Here is a 22,311-nt window from a genome sequence, read left to right as displayed (position 1 = left end):
CTCATGACTTCGCACCAAACTATCTGCATTTTCACAATCTTTTGGCATCTGCATTTTCACTGTACTTTAAATATTTTCTGGCAAACAGTCTTGGCTTTCATTAATAAAACCATCGGTTATGAAGCCTTAAATCTACAAATAACCATGGTGCAGTGTATCCACACTGCACACACACAAAACCCCACAACTATGTATGCCTAACAACATTCGGGATTTTCATTGCACGGATCAGCCTAGCCTACCTCGCAGGGTTGTTGTGAGTATAAAATGGAGGAGAGTAGAATGATGTGAGCTACTTTAGGTCCCCATTGGGGATAAAGGAAGGGTATTAATGAATTAATTAAATAAATAAATTGATGTGCTACCAGAAAATTCAACCAGGCCACACAATTTCCCAGGATGCGCTTGTGATTTAGGATTTACTCAAATTCTGATCTCAAGTCCTAGGTCAGGAATGCATCTTGATTAATTAAACTTTATTAATTTGGTGCAGATGTTATGGAAAGGATTTATACAGTGGGGAGGGCTGGAAGGAGGAAGAGCGCCCACAACTCCTTAACCATAGTGAAGGATGAGCACTTCCACACATTATAATGAATGCTGGAGGAAACATTGATATAATGCTGATTGAACCCTACCAGCATTGCAATGATACAAAAGAGTGAAAAAAGGCCTCATAGGACCACTGGAAAAGTTACGCTGGGGATGAAAGGATCCATGTGGACAAAAAGCCATGCCAGACAGAAGTTGCAGCGGGGAGGGGAATTGGGCAAAATTAAACAGAAAAGCTGGTAGGAGCCAACCGATAATGTCCTGTATTATTCCACTCACCAAAGTCTGAAGCCTTCTGCTGGCCGAGGGAAGTAGAAGAAGAACAAGAAGAGTTGGTTTTTATATGCTGACTTTCTCCACCACTTAAGGCAGAATCAAACGGGCTTACAATCTCCTTTCCTTCCTCTCCGCACAACAGACACCCTGTGAAGTAGGTGGGGCTGAGAGCTCTAAGAGAGCTGTGACTAGCCCAAGGTCCCCCAGTTGGCTTCACATGGAGGAGCAGGGAAACAAATCCAGTTCACCAAATTAGCCTCCGCCGCTCATGTGGAGGACTGGGGAATCAAAATCAGTTCTCCAGATCAGAGTCCACTGCTCCAAACTACCGCTTTTAACCACTATACCATGCTGGCTCTCTTCCTCCAACTTAAGTGGCCCCTTAAGATGGAGGAACACATGAACACATCAAGCTGCCTGATACTGAATCAGACCCTTGGTCCATCAAAGTCAGTATTGTCTACTCAGACCGGCAGCGGCTCTCCAGGGTCTCGGGCAGGGGTCTTTCACATCACCTACCTGCCTAGTCTCTTTAATTGGAGATGCCAGGGATTGAACCTGGGACCTTCTGCATGCCAAGCAGATGCTCTACCACTGAGCCACAGCCCTTCCCTTTAGGCTGGAGGAAATATTTAAATTTTGCTAAATGGCATGGTAGGGTACAAATGAATGTGTAGACACCATATATAAGTACATACATGCCTGAATTAATGGTATTTAAAGTTGCATGTACATTTATGTATGATGCCCACACTTCATGTGTTCGTTGCAGGGAACAATACTGTTAGTCTAGGGTGCATGGCAGCGCGCGGCGAAATAATGTCCTTTCCGGGCTTACTTCTGGGATAACCTGGAAGTGAAGGAGACACTAGTACATTCCGCCCAAAATTCTATGGTTTCCATACAGTTTTTTTTGAGGGGCATGCTAGAGCGTCCCCATCAGTTTTGGGGTAAACCTGGAAGGATAATTATTGCATGCGCTGTACGTACAAATTGCTCCCCCCACAAGGAATCTCTGGCCAAGCCTTCCTGGCTTTCAGCAGCAGAAGCAAGGAAGATCGCAGGAGGCTGGTCGAAGAAATTGCTCTCCCCTACAAGGAAGCTCCCACCGGTGATAAGAGGGAGCCTGACAACCCTATGTTAGACCCATTGCTTCTGCACTGTTTGTAATGTATGGTACTGCATACTGGTGATCTACACTACAATTTCTGTTCACTTTGGCCCAAAATTGGACATTGTTGGAGACGGCGTTAATCATCAGTGTAAAAAGACATTAATGATCTTACCAACTGATCCTGGAAATGATAAATCGGTTGTGGTGTGACTGCTTAAGTACTTCAACTGGTAATGGAATTTCACTGTGTTTTAATTTGTGCAAGAGAGCCCGTGCCATATTTTTCTACCATAGAAAAGCAACGAATCTTGTAGTGACCACCCAGAAGCAAAGAAGTGGATTCCAAGAGGGAAGTGCTGTTTAGTTACACACATTCTCTTGTTTATACAAGCCTTTAGCAAAATTTAAATTGAGCTTTTGAAATCAAAATAAAATTAATTAAAAAAAACCTATGTATGTCAGCAATGCGAAATTTTTCAAACATCTGTGTGGAGAAATACAGTCCATTAATTAAAACGCCAGAGCTGGCTATAATCAGGGCTGTCAGATTGCAGCAAAATGAAAAGAACTGAACTTCCAGCTGCATTCAACCTTGGTTGTAGCAGTGAACACATGAACACATGAAGCTACCTTCTACTGAATCAGACCCTTGGTCCATCAAAGTCAGTATTGTCTACTCAGACTGGCAGCGGCTCTCCAGGGTCTCAGGCAGAGGTATTTCACATCACCTTACTTGCCAAGTCCCTTTAACTGGGGACGCCGGGGATTGAACCTGGGACCTTCTGCATGCCAAGCAGATGCTCTACCACTGAGCCATGGCCCCTCCCCTAACAGTGCTGTTGTCATTATTTAACCCTCCCCATAGGTAAGAACATCAAGAAGACAAAAGTAATGACTACAGGAGAATTACACAACTTTAAGGTTGACAATGAGGAAATTGAAATTGTTGAAGACTTTCTATTCCTCGGCTCCATCATCAACTGAAAGGGAGACTGCAACCAAGAAATCAGAAGGAGATTGCGACCGGGAAGGGCAGCCATGAAGGAGCTAGGAAAGATTCTTAAGTGTAAGGATGTGTCACTGGCCACCAAGATTAGGTTAATTCATGCCATCGTATTCCCTATTACTATGCATGGGTGTGAAAGCTGGACACTGAAGAAAGCTGACAGGAAGAAAGTAGATTCCTTTGAAATGTGATGTTGGAGGAGAGCATGACAGATACTGTGGACTGCCAAAAAAAACAAATCAGTGGGTTATAGATCAAATCAAGCCTGATCTGACCCTAGAAGCTAAAATGACTAAACTGAGGCTATCATATTTTGGTCACGTCATGAGACGACAAGAGTCACTGGAAAAGACAGTCATGCTAGGAAAGGTTGAGGGCAGCAGGAAAAGAGGAAGACCCTACTCAACAAGAGATGGATTGACTCTATAAAGGAAGCCACAGCCCTCAATTTGCAAGATCTGAGCAAGGCTGTCAAAGATAGGACATTTTGGAGGACATTGATTCATAGGGTCGCCATGAGTTGGAGGCGACCTGACGGCACTTAACACACATACATAGGTAAGAACACTTCCATTGAGCGTGAGCTTCAACTGAAGACAGGTTTTAAAGCACTGGGGCCTATCAGGAAATGTCTTCACTCTGTTCAGGACAAATTTATATTTTCTACTGCCAGGGCAAGCTCTAAAAACACACACCACGGTTTTGTAATTTTACATCATGGTTAAACTTGAACCAGGGAAAATCTAGCTATGAAGGGCACTGATTGGAACAGAGACTAAAACTGCTGCTGTCATCCTGCCCTTGTACAAATCTGTGGTGAGATTACACTTGGAATATTGTGTACAGTTCTGATCACCACACCTGAAAAAGGATATTACAGAGCTTGAGAAGGTGCAGAAAAGAGCACCCAAAATGATCAGGGGACTAGAGCAACTGCCCCATGAGAGGAGCGGTTAAAAGGCTTAGGGCTGTTTAGTTTGGAAAGAAGGTGTTTAAGGGGAGACTTGATAGAGGTCTATAAAATTATGCATGGTATGGAGAGAGTGGACAGGGAGAAGCTTTTCTCCCTCTCTCATAATACCAGAATGCGGGGTCATCTGCTGAAGCTGGAGGGTGAGAGATTCAGAACAGATAATACTAGAATTCCTTGAGGTCCCGCAGGGCCCTGATCTCATTAGGAAGGGAGTTCTACCAGGCCAGGACCAGGGCTGAAAAAACCCTGGCCCTAACTGAGGACAGCCGAACACTCTTTGGGCCGGGGACCACCTGGAGGTTGTTATTGGCAGAACGTAATGCCCTGGGGGATATTAGGGTTGCCAGGTCCCTCTTTGCCACCGGCGGGTAGTGTTTGGGCTGGAGCCTGAGGGCGGGGTTTGGGGAAGGGAGGGACTTCAATACCAGAGAATCCAATGGCCAAAGTGGTCATTTTCTCCAGGGGAACTGATCTCTATTGGCTGGAGATCAGTTGTAATACCAGGAGATCTCCAGCTAGTATCTGGGTAAAATGTAAAGGTAAAGGTCCCCTGTGCAAGCACCAGGTCATTCCTGACCCATGGGGTGACATCACATCCCGACGTTTCCAAGGCAGACTTTGTTTACGGGGTGGTTTGCCAGTGCCTTCCCCAGTCATCTTCCCTTTACCGCCCCCCCCCCCCCCAAGCTGGGTACTCATTTGACCGACCTCGGAAGGATGGAAGGCTGAGTCAACCTTGAGCTGGCTACCTGAAACCAACTTCCGTTGGGATCGAATTCAGGTCGTGAGCAGAGCTTGGACTGCAGTACTGCAGCTTACCCCTCTGTGCCACGGGGCTCTATGTACCTGGAAGATACTCCAAATCTAACACAGATCAACCATACAAAGTATAGCTAAACAACAGTCTGTATTATACAATAACATTGACAAGCACATACAAAAAGTCCTATTTCTTAAGCATAAAGACACAAAGTCACAATATTCCAAGGTTTCCAAAACTCACTATCCTAAAGACAGACAAAAAGTCCAACAGGTACCAATTCAAGGTTTTCTTCTTCTTTCAGGTATGGATTCCAGGTAAGTATTACTCAGTCCCAAAGCAGAGGATCAAAAGTGAAGAGGAAATCTGCTTGTCAATGTTATTGTATAATACAGTCTGTTGTTTAGCTATACTTTGTATGGTTGATCTGTGTTAGATTTGGAGTAACTACATTTATACACAGAGGTGTCTATTTAGGCTTACTTAGTACCTGGAGGTTGGCAAGCCTAGGAGGAATACTAGGAGAGGCAGTATACCCTCTCGGGCGCAAATCGTTGACGGACTGCCTTTGGTACAGGGAAGGTTTTAACTCATCTGCTCCAGGGGGGCAGCTTCTATTTATTGGAGCAGAAGTGTAAAAATATTTGGAGGTGAAACGAACGCAGCGGATGTTTTTGCTGGCGGGAGACTCTCGATGGAAACCGTGCGACCCGTCAGGGAGGATAACAGCTGAGCCCGTTAAGCGTGCAAGCTGGGCTCGCGCGGGGAAAGCAGCATCCAACACTCCACCATTAATTGGATTGGGGCGGCTTTCCACTTCCCACCCAGATCAATTGGCACTTGGAGGAATTTGTTTATCACCATTCGCCGGGTTGAAACGAAGAACTTCAATAAAGAGCCTTTCCCCGAAAATCTAATCTAAAAGATTAAGGCTTCTCTAATCTCGCCCCAACAAACTTCCCTCAACTCTTGCTTTAAAAAAAAAGTATTTTCTGTTGGCAAATACAACTCGCTGGTACAAAGGAAAAAGAACACAAAGTATGCTGCTCTCTGGTTTCATGTTGCTCAGTTGAAATGATTAAAAAAACAAGTTCTGATGATGAAGAAGAAGACGAAGAGTTGGTTTTTATATGCCGACTTTCTCTACCACTTAAGGGAGACTCAAACCGGCTTACAATCATCTTCCCTTCCCCTCCCCACAACAGACACCCTTTGAGGTAGGTGGGGCTGAGAGAGCTCTAAGAGAGCTGTGACTTGCCCAAGTCACCCAGCTGGCTTCATGTGGAGGAGTGGGGAAACCAACCCGGTTCACCAGATTAACCTCGCCCCCCATGTGGAGGAGCGGGGAACCAAACCCGGTTCTCCAGATCAGACTCCACCACTCCAAACCACTGCTCTTAACCACTACACCATGCTGGCACACCATACCAGATGCTGTGCTTTTTCTGGGGAGGTGCAGGAAACATTTTCCTGTTTCTGTCAGCCATGTAGAAGGGCAAGGAATGATGTACAGTGGTGAAGCCCTGCTTCTGGAAACGCAACTCAGCAACCCCTCTGGGTCTTAAGATACCATTCAATGTTGCCAACCCACCATTATGCAGAAGCCAAACTGGGTTTGTCGAGCAGCACATGCTCCACTGGGAACACCAGCCCATCTCAGCTTCCTGACAGGTGAAACTGCGTCATATGTGTGCAAATGGACTCATTGTATTTACAGGAAAGATAGACTTTTTTTTTTGACAGAACACCGAAATTCTCTGAAAGTTGAAATCTGAATGCGAAACCACATCACACTGTCCTTTTCTCACACTCACAGGGAACCACAACATGAACAGCCATAGTCATGACTACTCTGTGGAGGAGGGGTCACTTACTAGTCGTTCCCTGATCTTGAAGGAATGCATTTTTTCCTAGTTGGTTCTGTTGGGTAATAAAATCAGAGATGAATAATACTCTTATTAATGAATCCTTAATGGACATATAGGAGCCCCGTGGCGCAGAGTGGTAAGCTGCAGTACTGCAGTCCAAACTCTGCTCACAACCTGAGTTTGATCCCAATGGAAGTCGGTTTCAGGTAGCCGGCTCAAGGTTGACTCAGCCTTCCATCCTTCCGAGGTCGGTAAGACAAGTATCCAGCTTGCTGGGAGTAAAGGGAAGATGACTGGGGAAGATGACTGGCAAACCACCCCGTAAACAAAGTCTGCCTAGTAAACGTCGGGATGTGATGTCACCCCATGGGTCAGGAATGACCCGCTGCTTGCACAGGGGACCTTTACCTTTTTAATGGACATATGGTGTTCAAATGTCCTCAAATACGTTATTTTGTCATAAACCTTACAACAACTTTGTGAAGCAGGCCAAAATTATTAACTCCCTATTGTAGATTGGGGGCAGGAATTGAAGATTACAAAAATAACGGCTTGCCTTAGGTCACTAGTGACTTCATGGAAGAAGCGAGATTCACACCAGGACCTCCGAATTGCTGTCTCTTCCCTACTTCGTAGTTCTGCCTCTTGCCAACATCGTTTATAGACATGTCTGAGCTCAGGACCAGACAAATCACCACAAGAAGCAGCTCATCTACTAGGCTGAATGGTTCCAAAACCACAGAATCATTTTTAAAAGGGGGAAAGAGCAGATATGATTAACATTTATTGGGGTCTTTTCAACTTGAAAGGCACTTGTCTCTCACTAAATCCTAATAACGGCAGCAGCCACCCCATGCCGCAGATGGAATCCAAACAGCGGCTGAGAAATCCCCCAGACTGCATTGCTGATGCTTCTATTGTGGTGAGGCATAAATCAGGCCTAAAACTGTGACACTGTCACTGAACCCGACACAGGCAAATAACCAAATGAAGTCGGATCACAAATACCCAAGCCAGAGCTCGCACATCTGCGACTAAAACACATCATCCTGGCCCAAGAGAATGGAAGCAAGTGGAACCCAGAAGAGACACAATCTAAGAAGAAGTGTGTTGGAGCCCAAGTGGCATCTTAAAGATGAACAAAATTAATTCCGCCATAAACTCTCATGATTCAGACTTTGGCAGATCTGTATCAACGAAAGCTTATCGTGGAATCTGTTTTGTTCATCTTTAAGGTGCCGCTTGGACCTCTGTTTTATTTTTGCTGCTACAGACGAACACGGTTACCCCTCTGGACTTGTGCTGGGGTGTCATGTACGCATTTATTTGTGTACGCTGTTTCTGGCAGCATCCAGAAAATGCAGGAAAATCAGGGAGAGAGCGAAGTGATTTCTAAAGGTTGGGAAAGACGTGCATAATTAAAAGGAACCCCCAAAGTAGTCGAAGGGGGAGGGGTGATTGTCACGGGAAAAATCCATGCAGAGAAGGCCCTAGTCTTTAAGGTGCCACATTTTTGCTGCAAGACTAACGTGGCTACCCCTTGCAGCCATTAACAGTCAAAGCGACCAAACATACAGCTAACTTCAATCTAACTCCCTGAGAAGTTCCTATGAAGTTATCTGTGCAGTGAAATGAAGAAAGCCAGCTTTTGAATAAATTAATCAGGACCGGATTGGGGTCCAAATCACATTCTTTTTCTTCTTCTTCTGTCTCTCTTGAAAGCAAGCAGCAGTGTTCAGACATGCCCGGAGCAGTTGCTTTCACCGCAAAAATAAATTTGGTTTGTAAAAATAAACTTCTTTTGCTCGAGGGATTTTCTATCTATAACTAGCTACCACATAGAATTATTTACATTATTAAAGTTTTCATTTTTTGGCCAGCCTGGGAATACAACTCTTCAACCTTCTAATTTTTAAAAAATATCCGGGACCATTTTTTTAACAGTAGTCAAACAGGAGAGATCACTCCCAGTATTTTAAAACTACAAAATGTATGCATGTTTGCGTTTCTCGTTGTGATGTCTTCAAGCAAGAATCCCAGAAAGCATGCTGGGGGGTTGAGCCAACACATGGAGCCATGGAGCAGGACTATTTAGTCTCGGGAGACCATTACCCACATCCCAAGAGTTTCTGACTTTTGGCATCAGGTTCTCTGAGGTTCTTTTTAGAGCTCCCCGGAGTTGCCAAGTGGGATGACTCTGGGAAGGGCATTTCTGTGTCCTCTGTGCTCCTGAGATATGGTCATCTTTTCCATTGGGAACCTAAGGCCTCCAGGCAAGAGAAAGTACAAGAGTCTGTTATGCAATTAAAGGTTTTTGGCAGGGATATATGAGAAGGTAGAGCCAGTGTGGTGTAGTGGTTAAGATTTTGGATTAGGCAGCAATCTCCAATATAACAGCAAAACAAGAACCTCAATAAGGCAAGAAAAGCAGCATTTATACGCATTGTATTAGCCGAGGGGTTGATTAGAAAAGCCAGTGTGGTGTAGTGGTTAAGAGCAGTGGTTTGGGGCGGTGGACTCTGATCTGGAGAACTGGATCTGATTCCTCACGCCTCCACATGAGCGGTGGAGGCTAATCTGGTGAACTGGATTTGTTTCCCCATTCCTCTACATCACTGGTTCCCAACCGGGGGTCCGTGGACCCCCAGGGGTCCGCGAGAACTAAATTAAGGTCTGCGAAACAAAGTTATAAACCCATAATAAATTAATATTTTCAATTAAAAGTTCTCTATTATAAAAATATATATTCAAATATTATTCTAAGTTTAATGTTTAACTAACAGTTATGATTAAAGTTTATTTTCAAATTCTCGGAATTTTTATTTTGAACCTTGGGGTCCCTGCACCGAACAAAAAAGTCCTAGTGGTCCCTGGTCAAAAAAAGGTTGGGAACCACTGCTCTACATGAAGCCAGCTGGGTGACCTTGGGCTAGTCACACTCTCTCAGCCCCACCTACCTCACAGGGTGTCTGTTGTGGGGAGGGGAGGGAAGGTGATTGTAAGCTGGTTTGATTCTTCCTTAAGTGGTAGAGAAAATTGGCATATAAAAACCAACTCTTCTTCTTCATATGACTTTTCGGCGTTCCTGCCCCTTCTGTCTGCTCTCCTCCTCCAGCGAGTCACTCAGAAATCATGCCACAACATGTTGCAGAAGGATTTCAACTCCTTGATTCAAATATACATCCTTTGTTTCATCTTAGATTTTTACCATCTTAGAGCTTGGAACAAATCACGGAACTTGAAGTGTCTGTCAATCAAACTGATGGTAAAAATCAAATCAAATGTTCTCCTTCGTCCCCTCCACGGTTTTGTTATCATGAGGTCATTATCCTTCGCATAGTTTTGTTTTTGATGAACTGTGATGAGTAGGATGGAAGGAGATGAAGATCCCATTGCTTATCACTGTGGGGAAATGCTCCCACTGACCTGCGAGCCCCATCCCTCTTCATCCTCCAAAGGGTCTGAGCACTCAACGGCTATCCCAAGTCTCCTCTCAGCAACCCAGCCACTCTCTAGATACTGCCTGACTCTCAGAAGGTTTTCTGTTACTCTCTGGGTTCCGCTGCCACCAGCTGGTCAATTTCAAAAACGATCTTCCCAGAGGGCCAGCTCTGTGGTCTCCTTTGTGCTAATTAATCAATTCCTGGTTCCATTACAACTTCCTTAGGACTGGGTCAGTTTCAAGCCTGGTCTAGTCAGTTTCATGCTCCTGTTAGAGCTCTCCTCTCCTGCTATGTGTGGAGGATATATCATAATTACTCACTCTTGGGAAAATAGCGATGTACAAAACTACTGCCAACCCTTCCCTTGGCACCTTTCCAGATAACGAGTTAAAGCGGTAGAGATCTATGTGCATGTATACTAGAAAGAATGTATTTAAAAGAAAATGTACATGCACATACTCTACACAGCAAGGGATCGAGCAAGGAATTAAAAAAAAGGTTTTAAGCATACAATCCTCTGACCTTGTCTCTAACATGCCCTAGCTGGTCTTAATCTAAGGCTGGCTATTTAGCATAGTTGGTGCAGTAGTTTCAGGAGTTCCCCATTACCTTGGAATCTTAATCCAGGCTGCCTCCCCTTTGTCTGCTCCATGTGGTACTGACTGTCATTCAAGATGGAGTCTCCTGTGAGAACTTGCCAAAAGGTCCACCATTCCTCTCATATCTGGAGAATTTATATCTTCTGTCAGCCCACCCCCACCCTCCGCTGCATACCTGCCATAACTAGGAACTTCCCATAAACTATGGCCCCAGCAAGGGCTTTCAAGGCAAGTGGGAAGCTGGGGTGGTTTGCCATTGCCTTCCTCAGCAGAGTCTCCCTTCCAAGTACCGACCCTGCTTAGCTTCTGTGAACTGATGAGATCAGGCTACGCCATGCTGCCTTCCCCGCAACAGAAAGCTTCCCTCCTGTACAGGAAGCTACGATAGATTTGGAAAGTAACTATAACGGGGGAGGAGAAGAGAAAGGTAATGTTTAGGGACTGATGGAGGAGCTGACAGGCTGCTGTTTGTAGCTTTCTTAAAATGGAGACCTGCAAGTGTTACAGATTTTATCAGACAACTCGACCTTGAGTGCATTCTCCTGGAGCAGAGAGGTAAAAAATGAAGACCTCCCCCCGCCCTTGAAAATAGAAAAGCCAGCAGTTCACTCAAACCCTCTCCAACATTACTTCAAACACACAGGGCCCCGTGAGGCTGAGAGACCACTCCTCTGATAATCCAGCATGGTGTACTGTTAAGAGCAGAGGTTAGGAGCAGTGGACTCTAATCTGGAGAACCGGGTTGGATTCCCCATTCCTCCAAATGAGCGGTGGACATTAATCTGGTGAACTGGGTTGGTTTCCCCATTCCTACACATGAAGTCAGCTGGGTGACTTTATCAAAACATATAAAAGGAGGTATTTCTTCACACAGCGCATAGTTTAATTGTGGAACTCCCTGCCCCAGGATGTGGTGATGGCTGCCCACTTGGAAGGTTTTAAGAGGGGAGTGGATATGTTCATGGAGGAGAGGGCTATCCATGGCTGCTAGTCAAAATGGATACTAGTCATGATGCATGCCTATTCTCTCCAGGATCAGAGGAGCATGTCCATTATATTAGGTGCTTTGGAACACAGGCAGGATGGTGCTGCTGCAGCCGTCTTGTTTGTGGGCTTCCTAGAGGCCCCTGGTTGGCCACTGTGGGAACAGACTGCTGAACTTGATGGACCTGGGTCTGATCCAGCATGGTCTTTCTAATGTTCTTATGTTAACATTTTTTGTGTGTACATCACTGGGATAAAGTTGCTACAGCAGCCTGTGTATCCCCCCCCCTCCCCATGGAATACAGTCACTGCAAAGACATAAGTTGGCCTTCGCATTCCCACTGCAAGGGATGATTAAAGAGGGAAAAGCCTATCCTCAAAACCCTGCCAGACCCCAAGCGATAAGAACACATCACCTGCAAACGAAGCTGACGAGTCTTTGCATGCTCAAGGCGTGGGGAGCCAAAACTTGGCCCAAGTGTGCACTTTGCTCTATCTTGGTAACAACAAGCAGCGTTTTTCCTTTGGCTGCCTCAGAAGCCCAGAAAGGGAAGAGGTCTTGGCAAGTCATGGGTTGAATACTAAGAGGTCAGCATGGAATGTTGGGGGTGGGAATACGGTGGCAGCACACCGTGCGCCTCTGGAAGGAGCTTGTATACATAACTGAGCAGTTCCAGGTGTGCCGCATTTGAACCCAACCCTCTGAGCGCCGATGGCTCCCCTCCAAGTCAACACCAGAATTTATTAAGGAAAACCATACAACTCAATCACTTCCTTCCAAGCTCCCTCCCCCTCTGGCTCCGTGCCAATCAGATTTGGGTCTTCCCTCTGCTACCTGCTCCAAGTGTCTGCGTATCGCACATCACCACCGCCACAGCCGCTTGCGCCCAGTAGCAAAACTCTAATGCCGTTGACTCAGATCACGAGGTTACTTCTAAATGGACCACTTATGAAATGAAAGAAAAAAAATTATTTATTTGAAATATGTCTCCCCTGCCTCTCACACAGCTCGAAGCTGTTTGTAATGGGATTTCAAACCCGAGGGCCCTTGGCTGAGTTTACAGAGCATGTGGTTTCCAGAGGCAGGGGCTCTGGTTCAATCCCCAACTTCTTTGGTTAAAAGGATCTTGGTTTAAAAAGGCTGAGAATGACCATGTAGAAGAAGAAAAAGAAGAAAAAGAGTTGGTTTATATATGCCAACCTTCTGTACCACTTAAGGAAGAATCAAACCAGTTAGGAAGGAAGGAAGGAAGGAAGGAAGGAAGGAAGGAAGGAAGGAAGGAAGGAAGGAAGGAAGGAAGGAAGGAAGGAAGGAAGGTCAAAAATACAGGTGGGGATTCCTTCTCTCACACAGATTTTAGTCGGAAAAGAGGGGATTGAGGGAGGACATGATTGTTCTCTTTCAGCATTTGAAAGCCTGTCACTTAGAGGAGGGCAGGGAGCTGTTCCTGTTGGCAGCAGAGGATGGGACTCACAATAACAGGTATAAATTACTGGTGGAAAGGTACCGGCTGGTCATTAGGAAGAATTTTTTTACAGTAGATTTGTCAGGGATACTCTAGGCTGATCCTGCATTGAGCAGGGAGTTGGAGTAGATGGCTTATATGGCCCCTTCCAAGTCTATGATTTTATGAGATGGCAGGAGACTGTCAAAGTATGCCCAAAAAAAGTGGCATCTGGATATGGCCTTCACAAAGACCTGGCCCTTTCTTGCCAACCATCTAGTCCTCTTTAGACAAATGCACAGCCCTAGGTACTGTGGGGTACCAGTAGAACTGGTTGCGGATCAGCAAGCTGTGCAAACTCTTCATACACAATAGCAGGTATGTTATGCACTGACTGATCCGGCAGTGAACTTGCAGGACTATCTTAAGCAGAGTTAGTCCCTTCTAAGTCTATTGAAGTCAGCGGGCTTAGTAAGGTACAAGTGTGCTTAGGATGACACCCCTCCTCCTCCTGCAACTCATGACAGTTTCTAACAGCTAATTTGAATCAGGGCGAACTAGGCTGTGTGCGTTGAAAATAAGCAGAAACAAGAAAAGGTGACTCCGCCCTGTTCTGAAAATGGCAGTTTCCATGCGAAAACAAGGGCAAACGTATCCCACAATATGGTTGAAAACAATATTAGAAGATGTCTCTATACGATTATCATTAATAACGTCTTAAGGCAGATTCCAGTGAAAGCAAGGGCAAACACATTCCACAATATGGTTGTAAACCATATTAGAAGATGTCTCTTTATGATTATCATTAATAGCATCTTAAGGGAGTGGAGGGGAGTGGCTGTGGCTCAGTTTGTAGAGCATCTGCTTGGCATGCAGAAGGTCCCAAGTTCAATCCCCGGCATCTCCAGTTTAAAGGGACTAGGCAAGTAGGTGATGTGAAAGACCCCTGCCTGAGACCCTGGAGAGCTGCTGCCGGTCTGAGTAGACAATACTGACTTTGATGGACCAAGGGTCTGATTCAGTATAAGACAGCTTCATGTGTTCACATGTTCAAGGGTACCTTTTCCATTGATGGTCCTACAAAGTTAAAAATTGAATACATACATAAATAGATATGGAATAATAACATAAAAAAATGTAATGGAAAATAGGAACGTATCTAAACAATACAGATTCTGATCACAGATTGCTTATTCCAAAGCCTTAAGCACATTTTGTCTTATTTTGGTTGCCAGCCAGGCAAATCTGGCCACACTAACCGGTAAGTTTGGTACTGTATCTGAAAAAAGGAGCGCTAAGCTATGTTTTCTGAGAGGTCTGGGGCAATCCACTGGTGGTGCCACTGATGGTCAGATTATTTTTTCATCACTGCTCATGCAAATGGTTTGCCATTGCCTGCCTCTGTGAAGCCTCTGGTAGTTGATCCAACTAATAATCAGGGCTGACCCTGTAAAGAGCCAGTGTGGTGTAGCAGTTAAGAGTGGTGGTTTGGAGCGGTGGACTCTGATCTGGAGAACGGGGTTTGATTCCCCCATTCCTCATCATGAGCGGCGGACGCTAATCTGGTGAGATGGATTTATTTCCCCGCTCCTCCACAGGAAGCCAGCTGGGTGACCTTGGGCTAGTCAAGCTCTCTCAGCCTCACCTATCTCACAAGGTGTCTGTTGTGGGGAAGGGGAGGGAAGGTGATTGTAAGCCAGTTTGAGTCTCCCTTAAGTGGTAGAGAAAGTCAGCATATAAAAACCAACTCTTCTTCTTCTTAAAGCAGGGGTCAAACAGAAGGGCCGGGGGCCAAATCCGCCCCCCCGAGAGCTCTTATCCAGCCTGCGAGCCAGCCGAGGAAGCCACCCTCTCCTTACTCTCGATCTGGGCTGGTGAGGCCTGGCCTGGCCCAAGTGATAATTATGTCATATCCGGTTCTCATAACAATTGAGCTCGAGAACCCCGCTGTAAAGCTTTTGAGATCTGACAAGATCAGGCTAGCCTGGGCTATCCAGGTCACTGCTGACTCATTGGCACCGAGATGCCACCTGGGGCAGCACATGCGAACAATGAAAGGGAGCTTGTGAAAAATTAAAGGGAGAGGACGAGGGTGGTCGCATCACTTGTTCCTTCTGCAGAACCGCGTCCACTTGATGCCAGTACTTGCAGCGGCATTCCGGTCGCGCCTTCTGTTTTCATAATAATCATTGCTGGAAAGCAAAGCAGCCAGCCATAATGTTTGAATTAACGAAAGCTGGAGAAAAGATGCCAGCTAAGATCTACGGCCTGAGCCTCATGCCAAACATTTTTACTCAGGAAAAAAAAATCATAATCCAGGTTTAACAGAAAAGATCTGTTTATAATCTCCACTGCATGAGTGTTAAGTGCCGTCAATTTGCTTCTGAACTATGGCGACCCTATGGATTAACAGCCTCCAAAACATCCTATCTTTAACAGCCTTGATCAGGTCTAGCAAACTGAGGGCCATGGCATCCTTGATTGAGTCAGTCCATCTCATGTTGAGTCTTCCTCTTTTCCGGCTGCCTTCTACTTTTCCTAGCATTATTGTCTTTTCCAGCGAGTCTTGTCTTCTCATCAAAGTATGATAACCTCAGTTAGTTTACAGGGAGAGTTCAGGCTTGATTTGATTTAGAACCCATGTATTTGTCTTTTTGGCGGTCCACGGTATCTGTAAAACTCTCCTACAGCCCACATTTCAAATGAATCAACTTTCTTCCTGTCTGGAATCATATCTTGAAACTTGAGGGTGGTGGGGAGGAACGTATCGATGCTTTGCTTCTGACAACTTCACATTTTTTCCTAGCATTTTCAGATCTAGATCTGTAATTATGACTGAAAAGCTTTATTTCTTGTATGTATGTGGACAAGTTTACATCGGGACCACAAAACGCAGCATACAAACAAGGATAAAAGAACATGAAGGATACTGCAGACTTGGCCAACCTGAGAAATCAGTGGCTGAACATGGACTGACACAAACAGGACACAGGGTCTTATTCCAAGACACTGAAAGACTGGACAATTCTACCAACTATTTTGTCAGATTGCATAGAGAAGGCATTTAAATTCATAAACATCAGCACAACTTTAACAGAAGAGAGTTTAAGAATGAATAAGGCTTGGCTTCCTGTCCTGAAAACCTCCAGACTAACAAAGACTACAGTCCACAATAGCCATGCGGATTAGCTTTGGATTTCACACATTAACAGATCACTCAAGGATACAATGGTTCCATATTAACATACCACACCCTCATTAGCACATTATCTTGATACTTACAGGACAATGATTAGCACATTACCTTTGATACTTTTTGCAGGACAATGATTCAGCTCAAACCCAACCCCTTTCTGACTATATATTACTCTTCCTACACACTTGAGAGACACTGTCCTTCAGTGTTACTCCTCTGAAGATGCCTGCCACAGCTGCTGGCGAAACGTCAGGAAAGAAAATACCAAGACCACGGTCACACAGCCCGGATAACCTACAAGAACCAATGGGCTTCCAGGTTTTTTTTCTTCCCAGGAGCTGAAAGAGCATAATAATTTCAGGAAGGGGGTATTGTAGACTCAATGCAAAAGGCTCAGTTAGTGTCATTTAGGGTTGCCAGCTCCGGGTTGGAAATACCTGGAGATTTTGGGGGTGGAGTCAGAGGAGGGCAGGGTTTGGAGAGGGGAGGGACTTCAATGCCATGGAGTCCAATTGCCAAAGTGGGGAACTGAATTTTATTGCCTAGAGATCAATTGAAGAAGAAGAGTTGGTTTTTATATGCTGACTTTCTCTGCCACTTAAGGAAGAATCAAACCGGCTTACAATCACCTTCCCTTCCCCTCCCCACAGCAGACACCTTGTAAGGTAGGCGGGGCTGAGAGAGCTCTAAGAGAGCTGTGACTAGCCCAAGGTCACCCAGCAGGCTTCATGTGTAGGAGTGGGGAAAGAAATCCAGTTCACCAGATTAGCCTCCATCGCTCATGTGGAGGACTGAGGAAACCAACCTGGCTCACCAGATTAGCCTCCGCCACTCATGTAGAGGAGTGTGGAATCAAACCCGGTTCTCCAGATCAGAATCCACTGCTCCAAACCACCGCTCTTAAGCACTACACCACGCTGGCTCTCTTGTAATAGCGGGAGATCTCTAGCCACCACCTGGAGGTTGACAACCCCACTGTTATTCACTGTTATATAATAGGCTGATTGAAATTATATGCAAATAAAGTTTGCATCTAAAAATGCAATGGCGGCTGAATCTCATGATACATTCCCACTGTTCTTAGTTCTGAAACAGTCGCACACACCCTTGATCAACACTACCAAAAACTGCAATGCATCCTCTGAGAAATTATTCATAACACATAACTCATTTTGGGCAATTGAAACGCACCAATTCAATACATAAACTAAACAAAAGGGATATTTAGATCGTAAAACTTCCAAGGAGGGGACCATACTGCCCACAGCAATGCAGGAGGCTTATCTCACAGGTCCAGTTGCACTCACAAGTCTAATCAGACACCTTCTTTGGATCGCAGAAATAGGCGGTTAAATATCTCAGAATCAAAGGCACACTTACGGCCAGCAAAGTAGCGAACCCTGCCAGTTGCTGCTGCGAGATCATGGCGAGATACATTCCCCAACAGCTCCAAAGAGGCAAAGCCATACTCATCTACACTTACATCTCAAAAGACAAGGAAAGGAAAGCCTCCGATACAATCCGCCACATTTGCAAATGCTATGTAAAAACTTGGCACACAATGACCTTAAAAAAAAAAAAGATAATTAAAGATTTGGAAAGAGGAATACCACACAACTTCAGAAACGTGTGATCCTTGGCCAAGCGAAAAGCTCCTAGTTATATAACATGGCTCGTGAAGGACAGAAGCCATACGGATTTCAATGTTCTCAGTAACAGAATCATTGTACTCATCATCTTTAGGGACCGACCATCCATCAAATGACGTGGACAATTCCTGTTGCCCATCTCTGATGCCTTTCAATGGAAGATCTCTAGCTGATTAATGAACTTTGCAAGCCCTATAAATAAATAATTTTAAACTGATGTCTGTTGGCGGGAGAACAGCTGTAATGGCGAGAGATCGCCAGTCCCTACCTGGTGGTTGGCAACCCTACCTCCTTTTCTGGGAGTGTTTCTCCCAGAATCCTCTGGAACACACAGGAGGACTCCATGGCAGACAAGTCAATATAGAAGGATAACAAGAAAGGCTAGACAAGGGGAGATTCAGACAAAGTGAAGTTAGTTCCTTTATGGGAAACAGAGATCTTTTGGAGGAGCGTATAAAATAATGATTTATTATTATTTTATTATTATTACATTATAATTATTATTATACAGGTAGCAAAGGATCCTTAAGTATAAGGATGTGTTGCTGGCAACCAAGATCAAGATAATTCATACCATAGTATTCCCCATTACTATGTATGGGTGGGAAAGTTGGACAATGAAGAAAGTTGATAGGAAGAAAGTAGATTCCTTTGAAATGTGGTGTTGGAGGAGAGTGTTACGGATACTGTGAACTGCCAAAAAAAAAAAAATCACTGGGTTCTAGATCAAATCAAGCCTGAACTGACCCTAGAAGCTAAAATGACTAAACTGAGGTAATTATACTTCGGTCACATTATGAGAAGACAAAGAGTCACTGGAAAAGACAATCATGCTAGGAAAAGTTGAAGGCAGCAGGAAAAAGGGAAGACCCAACAAGAGATGGATAGACTCTATAAAGGAAGCCACAGCCCTCAGTTTGCAAGATCTGAGCAAGGCTGTTAAGGATAGGATGTTTTGGAGGACATTGATTCATAGATCACGATGGGGAGCCATGTTAGTCTGTCACTGGCAGTAGAAAAGAGCAAGAGTCCAGTAGTACCGTAAAGACTAACAAAATTTCTGGCAGGGTAAGAGCTTTCATGAGCCACAGCTCACTCCATGCCTACTACCCCTCTGTATATCACACCTAATCCAATCATGCCTGCTAATGTCATTTACTTGCTTTTGACAGTTACATTGCCTTTGTGTGTCTAATTCACTCTTCTCTACCAAAGGATAGATGGAATCACACTCTAGCTGTATCTGAAGAAATGAGCTGTGGCTCATGAAAGCTCATATACCCTGCCGGAAATGTTGTTAGTCTTTAAGATGCTACTGGACTCTTGCTCTTTTCTACTATTAATTCATAGGGTCCTCGTAAGTCGGAAGAGACTTGATGGCACTTAACACTCACAGATAACAAAGGAAAGGATTACTAAGTATACTGACAGAGTCCATCCCAAAGCAGTTTCCCTTTGCCTTGACTATTTTTCTTCCTTTTAAGGACCATCCACAGGCAAAAATATTCTTCTAGTGAATGACTCTCCACGAGCATAGGAATTATGGGGCTTTTGGTTGGGTCACTGAGATTTTGAGATTTTTAATGACGCGAGTCATTTGTTGAACAGGATGAAATGGGAGGAAAGGAGACAAATGTCAGGGCTCATAAAGTCTGGCCTGGTTGGGGTTTTTTTCGGTAATCAAAAGTAAACTATCAGCTGGAGTGACACACTCATCTGGCAGTGAAGATAAGATAAGCTGCCCAAGGAAAACTGTGTTGGGATGGGGAGGGGGGGAATTATCTCGTTCCACAACAATTATGTAAAAGAAAAGAACTGCGAGGTTCCTGCCGAAACAGACATTTGTAGGAAGACTCAAAGACTGTATTTTTCCCTAGGCACTCATCACGATAAAAGATGGAGGCCAGCTGCGCGGAGCAGGGAAAGAGGATTTCTGCAGGTGGTATTTTGCATGGGGCCTTTTTTTTTTTTTTTTTGCACCTGCGAAATGGATTTCAGACACAGATCAGGATCTGCTTCCATCTCTTGGATTTGAACGCACGAGCCAAGTACAGAAACGCCAAAACTGGCAAGACAATCACTTCCAGAACCATTATGGGTGCAGCCCTATATATTACTGGTGAGAGAGCGGCGGCACAAGGCCCCCCCCCCCAATCTTTATGGGGCTGGATCCAAAATAAAAGGGGGGGGGAAGAGAAAAATAATGTTTAGGGACTGACGGAGGAGCCAACAGGCTGCTGTTTGTAGCTTTCTTAAAATGGGGATATTAGACGACGTGGCGACGTGGCCTTGAGTGCATTCTCCTGGAGCAGAGAAGTAAAAAATGAAGACACCCCCCGCCCTTGAAAATAGAAAAGCCAGCAGTTCACTCAAATCCTCTCCAACATTTCCTCAAACACACAGGGCCCTGTGAAGCTGAAAGCACCCCCCTCCATTTTAATCCAGCATGGTGTAGTGGTTAAGAGGAATGGTTAGGAGCAGTGGACTCTAACCCGGAGAACTGGGTTTGATTCCCCATTCTGCCCATTGAGCGTCGGACACTAATCTGTTGAACCAGGTTGGTTTCCTCACTCCTCCACATGAAACCTGCTGGGTGACCTTGGGCTAGTCACAGTTCTCTCAGAACTCCCTCAGCCCCACCGACCTCACAAGGTGTCTGTTGTGAGGAGAGGAAGGGAAGGTGATTGTAAGCTGCTTTGAGACTCCTTAAAGGTAGAGAAAATCGGGGTATAAAAACCAACTCTTCTTATACTGACAAAACTGAAGAATAGATTTAGATGATGTCCTAGGTGTGAGTTGATAGAAGTCAAATTTGGTAGCTTTATGTGGTGGCTGGAAAGCATATAATTCATACACATCAAGTCCCATTACACAAAAAGCCACCTTCTTGGATGGCTAAATGCAGCAAAAAGAACATCACCGAGAAGAGAAAATTGTAGGAAGCAGAGTTCTAATTCACTGCAAAGAACGGGTTGAACCCGTCGTTCTCTCTCAGCCTAGAGAATCTGACAAGCAAGTGTAAGGCTAAAATACCGCTCTGGGCTCTTTGGAATGAAAGTGGCATCTAAATGCAAACATGATGTTTATTTATTAGCCTGTTAACCTATCCCCCCCCCCCCAAAAAAAAGCATCACACTCTTGGAGCTTCCGATTTACAAATTTACAAATCACCCAAAGTCACTCAGCAAACCATCCCTGAGAAACTGAAGCATCTCTACTTGGGAGGGGCCAGGGGCCTTGATTGTTAGGGGTGCCAGCTCCAGGCTGGGAAATACCTGGAGATTTTGGGGGTGGAGAGTCTGAGGAGGACGGGGTTTGGAGAGGGGAGGGACAATCCAATTGCCAAAGTGGCCATTTTCTCCAGAGGAACTGATTTCTATTGCCTGGAGATCAGTTGTAATAGAGGGAGATCTTCCATTACTATCTGGAAGGTTGGCAACCCTATCAATTGTGCACTTATAACTCCTATTTTAGAGACAAAAAAAATCACAGTGAAATTGAAGAAGAGTTGGTTTTTATACGCCAACTTTCTCTTCCACTTAAGGCAGAATCAAACCGGCTTAAAATCACCTTCCCTTCCCCTCCCCACAACAGACACCCTGTGAGGTAGGTGGGGCTGAGAGAACTGTGACTAGCCCAAGGTCACCCAGCTGGCTTCATGTGGAGGAGTGGGGAAACCAACCCAGTTCACCAGATTAGCCTCCGCTGCTCATGTGGAGGAGTGGGAAATCAAACCTGGTTCTCCAGATCAGAGTACACCGCTCCAAACCACCGCTCTTAACCACTACGCCACGCTGACTCTAACCTTCCCCTGTCCCGACTTTCCTTCCCCCACACCTGGCTGTGACTCTTTCCCAGGATCTCTTTGACTGGCCTGCTCTCTCCCCGTTTGCACAGGCCGACGAGGCTCGGTTGTTGTCATTCCACTCCGCATACTTCGAAAACCAGCGCAGCGGAATGAAGCACATGGGATGCTCAGCATGACTTGGTGAGACTTCCCACCAAAAACACTGCTGCAGCCAACAAAATAGGTGGGAACAGGAAAGGAGGTAATATAAGTCCACAGATATAATTAAGGCCCACCAGCACAGCAACAGGCAAAACGCCTTCTGCTAACAATTATTCAGTTCATTAAGAAGATTCGGGTTTTTTGCAGACCAAAGGAATCCATACCAGCTACTCCCACAATGATCCTTAGCCTAATTTGGTGTTGATTAAATAGTTTGCAGCTAGCAGCCTAGCGCCGGTCATGGCCCAACACCACCGAAGATCCTCTTCTTTCAACACACTGAGCTGTTTCAATCTCTCTTTGGGCACTTCCACTTAAGACTGCAAAAATAGAATCATAGAATCACACAATCATAGAGTTGGAAGGGACCACCAGGGTCATCTAGTCCAACCCCCTGCACAATGCAGGAAATTCACAACTACCTCCCCACACACACA

General features: G+C 45.1%; 1 protein-coding gene across 1 annotated transcript in view; it reads right to left on the bottom strand.

Moving 5' to 3' along the window:
- The window catches only part of CFAP299 (cilia and flagella associated protein 299), a 177,570-nt gene extending 159,927 nt beyond the window's left edge, over positions 1-17,643 (bottom strand). Inside the window, exon 1 of the mRNA XM_056855792.1 lies at positions 17,597-17,643. Within this exon, the coding sequence (XP_056711770.1) occupies positions 17,597-17,641 (45 nt within the window). The 5' untranslated portion in view covers positions 17,642-17,643. The remainder of the gene's footprint in view (positions 1-17,596) is intronic.
- Positions 17,644-22,311: the final 4,668 nt, after the last annotated feature.

This window comes from Euleptes europaea, chromosome 9 (assembly GCF_029931775.1).
Source record: "Euleptes europaea isolate rEulEur1 chromosome 9, rEulEur1.hap1, whole genome shotgun sequence".
Taxonomy (NCBI): domain Eukaryota; kingdom Metazoa; phylum Chordata; class Lepidosauria; order Squamata; family Sphaerodactylidae; genus Euleptes; species Euleptes europaea.
This window is presented reverse-complemented; position numbering and strand designations above follow the sequence as displayed.